Here is a 12,412-nt window from a genome sequence, read left to right on the forward strand (position 1 = left end):
TCATTCATACTCATTCATATTAAAAATTAAATCTTGTTAAACATGGTGGATAAGAAAAGGGGAAAAAAAATATGCGAATGATTATTATGATTATTCTTTAAGGTTATTTCTATGATTAATCCTTTCAAAAATTATTCTTGTATTGATACATTTATGCTTTTTGTCTATTGCATCGTTTAAAATCATATACTCATAGTTATACATATTCAAATGTTCTATTCAGACCAGACATTTAGTATAGGCCTACTTCTACTCTGACAAATGTAGCCTGTCTGTTTCTGGGCTAGACATGCTATTTGTTTTTTCCGTTTTCTGCTCAGTGTGGTATCTAATCTAATATGTGTGGTTTAGTTTCACATGAGATGGTTATCTTACCTGGAATTAATGTACAGCTGTATTTGCATAAAAAAAATATTTAATTGGCTATTTCTGCTTCTTAGGGCTGGTTCACACAGAAAGCGGTTTTGCTTTGAAAAACTGAAAAAAGACGCGGGCAGTGGAATGGGAAAAAAGTGCAAGGTCTCGAGACATGCCTTTTAAAAGTAACTTATTTAACTTGATTGTGCTGTTTTTAGAACATTTGTTATTCACGAAACGATGCAAAAGACGGGAGACTCCAGCACAACGGTCATACATTGAAAAATAAAGTAACGCAGTGGAATGGAAAAAAGTGATTGTCCAGTAGGCTACAGGATGAGAGCTTCTTAATTACGAATACGATTATTAATTTTTTCTAATTATTATTTTATTTCAGTTAGTTTTTCAGTAAGTGTCGTTAGTTTCGTTTAGTTTTAGTTTTTCATTTTTGTTGAAATTTCTATTTTATTTCAGTTTACGCAAATGTTTTTTGACCAATAGTTTTAGTCTTAGTTTCATTTTTCGTTTACGAAAAAAACCTGGACTCCCATAGCCTGCAATGGAACTGTGTGTGTGTGTGTATTTAAGTTCAGTAATTTCACTTAAATGGCAATGAAAATTACTTATTAATTGTCATTTAAGTGAAATTGCTTAACTTAAATATATGAGCTTGATAAAAATGACCATTCTAGAAGAAATTTTCAGATGGCACTTAGAGGCTTTTGCATCTGAACTCTTCATATATATATATATATATATATATATATATATATATATATATATATATATATATATATATATATATATATATATATATACTGTATATAGTTACAAAATGAAAACAGACTTCACTGCCAGTTCACTTCACTGTTCACACACACACAGTTCCATTGCAGGCTATGGGAGTCCCCTGTAGAGATCGGTCAGAGTTGCAGGTCCCCACTTGGCATGTTTTTTAAAAATAAAAAAATTCATTTTTAAAGTTATATTATGAAAAAAGACCTTAAAAGAAAATTTTGTATGTCATTTTTGTTTCTTCCAAATGACCAGAAACACTAGTCCCCTCTTGGCCAGTGTAGAGCGATAGTCCCCTGTTAGTAATATAGACGCGCGTGTGTGTGTGTGTGTGTGTGTGTGTGTGTGTGTGTGTGTGTGTGTGTGTGTGTGTGTGTGTGTGTGTGTGTGTGTGTGTGTGTGTGTGTGTGTGTGTGTGTGTGTGTGTGTGTGTGTGTGTGTGTGTGTGTGTGTGTGTGTGTGTGTGTGTGTGTGTCTTACCCAAGACTACGAGACTGGTCATGGCAGACGCACCGTCCTCATCATTAGACAGAGTCTCAACTCCACACTCGTAAACGCGCGTGTCTGCGCTAGTGACTCTCAAGAGCTGCAGGTCGGCTATTCCGCTCGGGATATCTTGTAATAGTTTCGCCCTGCCTTTATATTTCATCTGCACCTTAATTGAACCGAGACTGTTGTAAGTGAGGATTTTGATCTGTGAAAAAAAAACAGTGCGAGTGCACAGCATGAACACACATGGATATGAGCTCTAGTATCAGTGATGCTGGATGAAGCTGATGTGTGTTTCTACCGCTGGATCTCCCGGCACATCTGGAGCTGCTGTCCACCTGATCTGGACACGATCACCCGCTGGCTGGGGTGTAAATCTGCAGGGTATCGTCACATTATCACCTCTGGCAATCTTATATTGTTTCTGTGGGATAGTCACAGTCATGGCCTGCACTCCTGTGAAACACACACACACACACTCGATGAACTATAGTGAGTTTCCATTTAACACTGCACAAACATCAGACTCACACACCTCTATATAAGACAAACTATTACATATAACACACACACACACGTACACATTCACTCACTCACTTACTCACACACACAGTCACACAAACACATTCACAAACACACACTCTCTCACATACACACACACACACACACACACACACACACACACACACACACACACACACACACACACACACACACACACACACACACACACACAAACACACTACCCTTTTCAATGCTGAAAACTTTTTACTTCCTAATATTTTTGTGGAAACTGTGATACATTACCATTCAAAAGTTTGTGGTCATTAATTTTTGTAGTACTTCTATTCTATTTTTTTTTATATATATATAAATGCTGTTCTTTTGAACTTTCTATTCATCAAAGAATTCTGAAAAATAAAATGCATGACAGTTTCAACAAAAATCTGAAGCAGTAAAACAGTTTTTAACAGTGATAATAATCATAAATGTTTCTTGAGCATCAAATCATCACATTAGGATGATTTCTGAAGGATCATGTGACACTGAAGACTGGAGTAATGATGCTGAGAATTCAGCTTTGATCACAGGAATAAATTACACTTTACTATATTCACATAGAAAACTGCTGTTTTACATTAAAATAATATTTCACTGTTTTCACTGTATGTTTTATGCAGCTTTGGTGAGCAGAAGAGACTCTTTCAGAAACATAAAAACATCTTAATTACTCCAAACCCTTTAACCAGTAACAGTCACCAATAGCCTGAGGCTAGACAAACATATTTGTAAAGTTATGACGAAAATTTATGTAAATTAATTATATTTTTTACTGCTCAAATGTTGTTACTTCACATATCACGAGACTTAATGGAGTTCTCCTTTTCTGTTTTTAGTACATCGTTGTCATGTAAACGTACTCTCAGTGTGCAAAAATAAAAAGTTTTTGCGTGGAGATGTTTCATATCTGCACCTGGACATTGCTTGCATTCATTCATATGACAGATGTGACAGGGACAAATTATACATGACACTACAGAAGGTAGAGGCTTATTTTCTCTTGGTCAGTTTTCAATGTCTTTGGATTAATATAATCAGGGTTCTTGCAGGTTTCAGTAAGTCAAATTTACGACCTTTTTAATACATTTTAAGACCATAAAGATTGAAATTTAAGACCTACATGACACATTGGCAAAAAAAATATTCAAATCAATGAATTCAGTAATTGAAAAAGCATTAATTTAATTTACATATAAAGCAATCACGTTAGTAACAGTTTATCAGTCGCACAAGTTAATAATCTTCATTTATTAATGATGCAACTGATGTTCATTAGAGCTCCACACAAATAACACACAACTGTTAAAACCACATAAACTCACCAACCAGACAGCAACAGCACAAAGCAAATGTGTGAAACATTTTCTTCAATAGATCAGAAGTCTGATATAGTATCAGTCAAGTCTGAGAACCTGTGAGTGTCTGCAGTGAAGATGTGAAGAGAACAAGTGTGAACTATTTGCTTACTTCCTCCAGACTGAATTAGGCCACGCCCCCTTTCTCCAAACACACACCCTCTCTCCAAACCCTGTCTCAAAAGTTGTGTATGTCTGTGCATTTTTTTTTTTATGCTCAATAACATAATAACATTGTCATGGAATTACATACAAATACATATACATATAATGAAACAAAGAAAAAAAAAAGATTAATGATAACATCAGATAAAATGAAGGATTTTAGTAACACATTGTGCACAAAAAAAGGATCAGCGGATGAATCTCAACAATGTCTATGAACTATGAACTTTACAACTCTTTGTGATTTTTCTGAAGTTCTTATGGAGAAAATGAATGGGGAAAATTGCTCTGTCACTGTTTCACTCTTTTCCCTCAATGAACGTTTGTGTGATATGACCATTCTTTACATTGTCTGTGTGCAAATAAACTGTTTAAATGCTATTAATGGTCATTATTTGAGCAGATTATACCCTATCATTCCCCCAGAACACTTGTGATATACAGCATGTGTCGCATGGGATCATTCTTGATACTTGTGCATCTTTAAAAAAAGCTTGATACTGATCACTATTCACTGACATCACGGACGAGTGCAAGCGGGACATTTTCTTTTTATTTATTTCTCTTTTGTGGTCCATAAATAGAAAGAAGTGCACACAGCATTAGAAGAACACCAGGGTGAGTAATATATGACTTCATTTTCACTTCAGGATGATTCAGGGTGGTTGGACTTTTATTCCGGACAATAGATGGCGCTCTATGCTGTGGTGTGCACAATTTGTTTAAAGGTAGGGTAGGTAATCCTGTTCAGAAACACTTTTTTTTATACTGGGTGAAATGGTCCTTCCATCCTGATAGTAGTCAATACATTATGTGTTTAGAAAAAGGAATGAAAAAAATCAGACCTCTGTAGCAGCTGCAGGACAGTAAAAACTCTGACCAATCACTGCCATTCGGTGCGAATGTAAAGAACCAATCAGATGCCTTCATGTCTCGTGCCCGCCCCGAGCCCCACTGCGCGCGCTGCCCGGCGTGCACTCATCACATGTCACCGTTCCCGGAAATATACAGCTCAAAGCACCTGCATATGCAGTCAGCGAAGGCAAACAAGGCAAAAACTACTTCCTCGGACCCTGCCCGCGCTCTTGAACGACCTCCTCTGCTTCGCCCTCAACCCCGGACCTGTCCTCGAGCCGACGATGCGGTACTTGTCTCCGGACTCGGAGTGTACGTTAGTCTTCATTAGAGTCAACAATGTTTTCATCATGGAAACTCTTACATGCAAAACACCGTATATGTTATGAATCTTACACGAAATTCATCTTCATCACAGTGTAACTGATGGTAATGGAAAAACGTGTATCAATGCAACCTGTTTTTAGTTTTGCCTTATAAATATAGCTCGTTACCGAATGAAACTTTACCATTATCGATATGCTAGCTTGATAGTGAGTACTAAAATAAATCTTATTTGTTTATATTCATAGTGATAAAGTTAGGTATTTTATTACATGTGATTCTGACATGATGTCACTGTATGTACTGCGCTCCTTCCTCTCCACTCCTCTCAGGTAATAAATGCGTCTTGTTCCAGCCTGAGCGTTTGGCGTCGCGCGTTCATGTGTTTTGGGGGCGTGGCTTTGGAAGGAGCTCAGAAGGGAGGGGGTGGAGTGAATGGAAATAATGAGCTGTGTTTATTGCAGATTAAAAGGTCTACAGTCACTCGATTTTTTAATTTTCTTTTTCAGAGTACTTACATTTTAATTATGTATTGGTATATAAAGACATCCATCCATCCATCCATCTTCTACCGCTTATCCGGGGCCGGGTCGCGGGGGCAGCAGTCTAAGCAGGGATGCCCAGACTTCCCTCTCCCTTGACACTTCCTCCAGCTCTTCCGGGGGGACACCGAGGCGTTCCCAGGCCAGCCGGGAGACATAGTCTCTCCAGCGTGTCCTAGGTCTTCCCCGGGGTCTCCTCCCGGTGGGACATGCCCGGAACACCTTCCCGGGAAGGCGTCCAGGAGGCATCCGGAAAAGATGCCCGAGCCACCTCAACTGACCCCTCTCGATGTGGAGGAGCAGCGGCTCTACTCTGAGCTCCTCCCGAGTGACCGAGCTTCTCACCCTATCTCTAAGGGATCGCCCAGCCACCCTACGGAGAAAGCTCATTTCGGCCGCTTGTATCCGGGATCTTGTCCTTTCGGTCATGACTCACAGCTCATGACCATAGGTGAGAGTAGGAACGTAGATTGACTGGTAAATCGAGAGCTTCGCCTTGCGGCTCAGCTCCTTCTTTACCACGACAGACCGGTACAGGGACCGCATTACTGCAGAAGCTGCACCGATCCGTCTGTCAATCTCCCGTTCCATCCTTCCCTCACTCGTGAACAAGACCCCAAGATACTTGAACTCCTCCACTTGAGGCAGGAACTCTCCACCAACCTGAAGCGAGCAAGCCACCCTTTTCCGACTGAGAACCATGGCCTCGGACTTGGAGGTGCTGATTCTCATCCCAGCCGCTTCACACTCGGCTGCAAACCGTCCCAGTGCATGCTGGAGGTCCTGGTCTGATGAGGCCAACACGACAACATCATCCGCAAAGAGCAGAGATGAAATCGTGTGGTCCCCAAACCCGACCCCCTCCGGCCCCTGGCTGCGCCTAGAAATTCTGTCCATAAAAATTATGAACAGAACCGGCGACAAAGGTCAGCCCTGCCGGAGTCCAACACGCACCGGGAACAAGTCTGACTTACTGCTGGCAATACGAACCAAGCTCCTGCTCCGGTCGTACAGGGACCGGATAGCCCTTAGCAAAGGGCCCCGGACCCCATACTCCCGGAGCACCCTCCACAGGCCGCCGCGAGGGACACAGTCGAATGCCTTCTCCAAATCCACAAAGCACATGTAGATTGGTTGGGCAAACTCCCATGAGCCCTCCAGCACCCTGTAGAGGGTATAGAGCTGGTCCAGTGTTCCACGACCGGGACGAAAACCACACTGTTCCTCCTGAATCCGAGGTTCTACTATCGGCCGGATTCTCCTCTCCAGTACCCTGGCATAGACTTTCCCAGGGAGGCTGAGAAGACAGTTTAAACAAATTTGGAATGTTTTTTTTTTAGAAAAATGATTACCTACCCTACCTTTAAAGAAGAAAGATTTATTTCATTTTAATTTGAGATTTAGACTCTGCCTGAGTGTATGCCTCTGTATATCCTCTGTCCTGGGCATAAAGCGATGATATATATAATTCATAGATGTACATTGTCTATGTGTACAGCACTCTGGTCGGCTAGTGGCCGTTTTAAAATGTGCTTTATATAAATAAACTGAACTGAACTCTATTCAGTAGATGCTATTCAGTTTCATCTTAAGATGCTTTATTGGCAAGACATTTATAGATTTATATTACCAAAGCATTTGCAGCATTGCTGCGTACAATTAAAACAGTGCAAAATTAAGAACCATAAAGACATAAAGAAAACTTTAACTGACAAAACTACAAAATAGACACCAGTAGAGAATAAAGTGGGGGAAATGAAGAAATTAATCTTTTTGTACACATCGTATGCCTACACCCTAATGAAAATGTTCGAGTAATGAACCATTGGAAATTGTTGGTAAGCATCAGTGGTTTGCAAATCTGCGCCAAAAAGATATTTTTATGTGCGTGTAATAATAAACGCCATTAAACAGATCCGATTCACTCATAACGGCTGTTTATCAAAATGCATAAATCGAGTGTATTATTGGATGGTGAAGTCAATCTTGGGAAGGGTAATTCCTGGTAATGAACACTAGATGGCGCTCTAGTGCAGTATAAACTGTCTGGAACTCTCTTTATGAATAATAGTGAAGCAGATTAGTAAAATAAATCGTTCACTTTGTATACAAGCATGAAATTTGGCACAGATACTCTCTAAGAGCCACTATTTTGGAAAAAATATGTGCCACTCAAAAATACAGTATGGAGACCCCCCATTGTTCACCAAGCTTTTTCCATCCCCAGTCAGCAGGACTCTCTGCTTCTGGCTGACACTGGGTTGCTTGAGCCCATATGCAGCCCGCCTGATATGCAGCACGTTTAGTGTGTTGAAGCAGAGCTGCTCTTGTTGGAGGAATGGCTTCATATGGCCTCTGCTTTCAGGCAAACATGTCAAGTCTAGCCTCATCTACACTAACAGCTGTGCTTGATCGATCATACAGCAGGACCACAAACTTCTCAAGGATCTCCAGGTCACTATCAGTCAGAACAGGAGGGTATTGACTTAGTTTGCTGAAGATGAGAGAGGCCTCAGGGAAAATGTCCCAGGTTTGCCAGGCAGTCTTTTTGCCTTTGTTGTGAAAGGCTGATACAGTTTCACTTCCGCCTTTCGAGACATTAGTTAAATGATCGGAAGTTGAATTTCCTCCCGTGGGATTTACCAGCTTTCAATCTCATCCACCTAATGGAAAACGTTTTGACATGATGCATTGAGTTACTATGGGTCTTAAACCATAGATGTGGCTGCTTTAGCTGTTCCAGTGTTGTTTATTTAGTGATTTTATAAGCATTATTTTTTTAAGTTTTGGACTTTTTTAAAAGATTTTTATTTTTTTATTTTTTTGCTATATTGAAACTGACTTATTTTTTACAACATAAGCTATACTTTGTAAACAGTGTTGTTAGTGTACACTTTTTGTGTCGAATTATATATATATAAGTAATGTACCATGATAATAATAATATCAACATCAATAATAATAATAATGATAATAGTAATGATTGCATGAATATTTAAATCTGGTGCATTTCATAGGTTTAAGAATAAGTCCAAAAATACTGTAAGGGAAGACCAATGTTTTTATGATTAAAACGCCCCTTACAATTATGACAATATGACAATATTTTTGGTAATCTTATAATGTAATACATTTCTCATAAAGCTAATAATTGTTATTACATTATGAGCTCAAGATTTTATTACATTTTGAGAAAATTATTACAATATGAGCATTTTATTACAATAATAATGTAATACTTATTACATTATGTGTAGATTCTACATTATGTGCAGTTATTACATTATGAATTGCTACAATGTGCAAACCAATGAAATGTAAAATAAGAAACTGTGTAACTGGCAAAGAAATATAAAAATGGATGGCAATTAAATGAAATGTTGATAAATTCTAGTTTTGTCCACCAGATGGACCCAACATACACAATACAGTCACTTTGGAGAAAAGCATCTAAAATGATACATGTAAATCACTATTATAGATTAAAACTCACAATATGTATGAAATCTGATGGATGTTTTTATTTTATTCAATGCCACAAGATAACATGATCACATTATTTACATCAGCTGCCAGAAAGAGAGAGAAAAATACATAAAGCTCATCAAATGTACACATTTCTATCATGAATATGAATATCATTAATGCAGATTTCTAAATCTTTCCAGGATAGTCTTATAGTAGACTAATAGACTTACAGTAGACAAAATAAAACAGATTCAAAATAACTGGACAAATTCAGTGTTATCTGCTGTTATTGATCATCATTGACCAGAAGAACAGCGGCTGGTTATCGCTCTGTTACCAGTGTTGATGTGATTTTGCAGGACAATGTGGGACACGTGTGAGAGAGATACATTTACTAATATTATACTATGTAAATATTGAAAAATTATGTCAAGTATTTTTACAAATACGTTATTTTTTTGCTTTATTTTTTTTTTTGTGTGAGAAAATAAATAAATAAATAAATAAATAAATAAACTGCTTAAAGGGGTGGTTCGGGATTTTTGACATCGGACCTCATTTTTAAGTCAGCCTGGTTGTTATTCATCAGTGGACACATTTAAAAAAAAAAAATTATCTAGTCCTTATATTTGGATGGTTAGCCGATGCTAGGCTAGCGCGAGTCAATGGTATATGTTAGCCAGCCATTAAAAACCGTTTTACCCACTCCACGGTGCACCAAACGCAAATCAATTATAACACTAGACTATCGATGTATATGTCCGTTGAGAGAATAATGTTAGAAATCAAACTTACCTTTCATCACATTGCATTAGTTATAATTTGTTCCCTGTAATCATAAGCCTTGTCTACAGCAGCAGCGGAGTGATATTGATTACCTAGGCAACCGAGTGAGCCGGTACACACATGACGCAAGTGTATTTACCTGCCGCTGGTACACTGATTACAGTGCGCTTCTGTTCTGTGTTTACTTTTTGCCGCATTACTAACCGGAGCAAAGTAAAATTCCGCAGCTGCTGAGAAACTAGTTCCTTTGGGATCATTGAGATGAAAGGTAAGTTTGATTTCTAACATTATTCTCTCAACGGACATATACATCGATAGTCTAGTGTTATAATTGATTTGCGTTTGGTGCACTGTGGAGTGGGTAAAACGGTTTTTAATGGCTGGCTAACAAATACCATTGACTGGCGCTAGCCTAGCATCGGCTAACTATCCAAATATAAGGACTGGATAATTTTTTTTTTTAAATGTCTCCACTGATGAATAACAACCAGGCTGACTTAAAAATGAGGTCCGATGTCAAAAATCCCGAACCTGCCCTTTAATGCTTTAAATGTGTTTTCATTCAGCCGTCATTCAATCTGAATCTGAATTCATAGTTTATTCTTATTATGACTCCCCTTCAGTAATAATATAGACATATTTATGATCATAGCTGTACATCAGTTCGGTAATATTCTCTTAAACTCTACAGTGATTTATTGGTGTGACAAATATTTTTGCATTTGTATTTCTGGAGTTGCTGCATACATTTATGAAAGAAAATTATAATAGCAACATAACATACATTAAGAAAAAATAAAACAATGTAATTAACAAAAAAAATTGAAATGGGATGCATTAAAGAATAAAATGAAATATTCAAGAATATTCACAGTTTTAGCCTCAGATGGAGAGAATAGGAAAGCAAAGCTTTGTTTTACCATCACTAAACAATTAGACCACACATATTTTCATCTTTACCATTAAAAATACAATATATGCCACAATTTTTCTATATCTCTTGTGTTTTCTCCGTTTTACCTCTTGAAGCTCTGATGTCATTGACCAGAAGAACAGCAGCGGCTGCAGAAGCCACGCCCATCAGCGCAGTGACGACCAATCGCAGCACAGCTTCAACTGAATCACAAAAGGGGGCGTGGCCTTCTGGAGAAACTAATGAAGCATATGATCAATTAAATTAAGATTTTCAACAAGTTGACTTTCGTCTTTTATGCAAAAATTTTATCCAAATTTTCTGCTTCACACAAGAAATAAAAATTAAAAACAGTTTTAAAAACATGAGATAACAGAAGCTCATTCATCATGTCTGGCATCTAAGTCTCGATAAAATCCACACATTAGTGAATGAATGTGAATAATATCAGCAGTGCTGTCGTACCTGCATATGTGTGACAGTGGCAGAGTTGAGTTGAGTCTGGTTGTGAAGTAGACTCTGGGTGTGAAGTAGACTCAGTAATGATAAAGAAAGAAGTGAATGCATCAGTCTTACTTACTTACTTACTTACTTAACTTTATTTATAAAGCACTTTACAACTGCACCTGCAGACCAAAGTGCTGAACAATCAGCAGCTTAAAAACAAACACCACATAGAAACAACATGCAACTTGAGAATACAGATACTAGCCCAACCTCTCAAAAGCTAAAGACAAGAAATCATTTTTAACACTAACTTTAAATACATTCAAAGAAGTGATCTCTCTTAGTTCAAGAGGCAGACTATTCCAGAGCCTTGGACCCGCAACAGCAAAAGCCTGATCACCTTTTAACTTTAAATGAGTTCGAGGGACAGAAAGCAATAACTTATTATTTGATCTTAAAGACCTAGGTGCTTGATGAAGAGCAATAAGCTCAGATACATAAGCAGGAGCTATCCCATGCACTGCTTTAAAAACATACAGCAGAGTTTTATATTTTATCCTAAAATCCACTGGTACCCACCTGAGAGAAGCTAAGATAGGAGAAATGTGATGACTTTTCTTAGCACCCACTAGCAACCGTGCCGCCGCATTCTGAACTAATTGCAAGCGTGATATAGTAGTCTGACTGGACCCTACATACAAAACATTGCAATAGTCAAGGCGGGACAGAACAAAGGCGTTAATAACTTTTTCTAAATCTTTCATCGACAGAATAGGCTTTAAACGTGCAATAGTCCTAATCTGGAAAAAGCAACTCTTAACCACGGCATTAATCTGCTTATCAAATTTCAGATCTAGGTCAAACACAACACCTAGGTTTTTTACTTGGTCATGGCAATAGTCTGACCATGTGCCAAAATATTTAACAACATCGAAGCTTCCTCTGGCGGGGCCAAAAAGCATAATCTCAGTTTTACTCTGGTTTAACTGAACCAAATTATGAGTCATCCAGCTCTTAACCTCCTCCAGACATGCCAGCAGTGAGTTAGAACCACAATTCTCTCATACTTTCAAAGGGAGATAAATTTGTGTATCGTCGGCGTACAAATGGTAAGACATGCCATATTTTAAAAAAATCGAACCCAGGGGCAACATGTACAAGGAAAATAAAATTGGGCCAATAACAGAACCCTGAGGAACCCCACAAGTGACGGGAACCGTTGATGAAACAAAGTTGCCATACTTCACTGAGAATGCTCTATCTGAAAGATAGGACTTGAACCACTTAAAAACTGTCCCACCTATTCCAACCAATTGGGATAGCCGCTTCATGAGAATAGCATGGTCTGTATCAAA

The 12,412-nt window shown here is 38.3% G+C and overlaps 1 protein-coding gene across 1 annotated transcript in view; it reads right to left on the minus strand.

Annotated features, from left to right (window-relative positions):
- Nucleotides 1–12,412, minus strand: part of LOC309475959 (uncharacterized protein) — a 117,277-nt gene that overhangs the window by 40,205 nt on the left and 64,660 nt on the right. The window contains exons 9-10 of the mRNA XM_082138984.1: nucleotides 1,943–2,097; nucleotides 1,633–1,846 (exon numbers count right to left, since the gene is read on the minus strand). Coding sequence (XP_081995110.1) covers nucleotides 1,633–1,846; nucleotides 1,943–2,097 — 369 coding nt within the window. The remainder of the gene's footprint in view (nucleotides 1–1,632; nucleotides 1,847–1,942; nucleotides 2,098–12,412) is intronic.

This window comes from Leuciscus leuciscus, assembly GCF_965113295.1.
Source record: "Leuciscus leuciscus genome assembly, chromosome: 15".
NCBI lineage: Eukaryota > Metazoa > Chordata > Actinopteri > Cypriniformes > Leuciscidae > Leuciscus > Leuciscus leuciscus.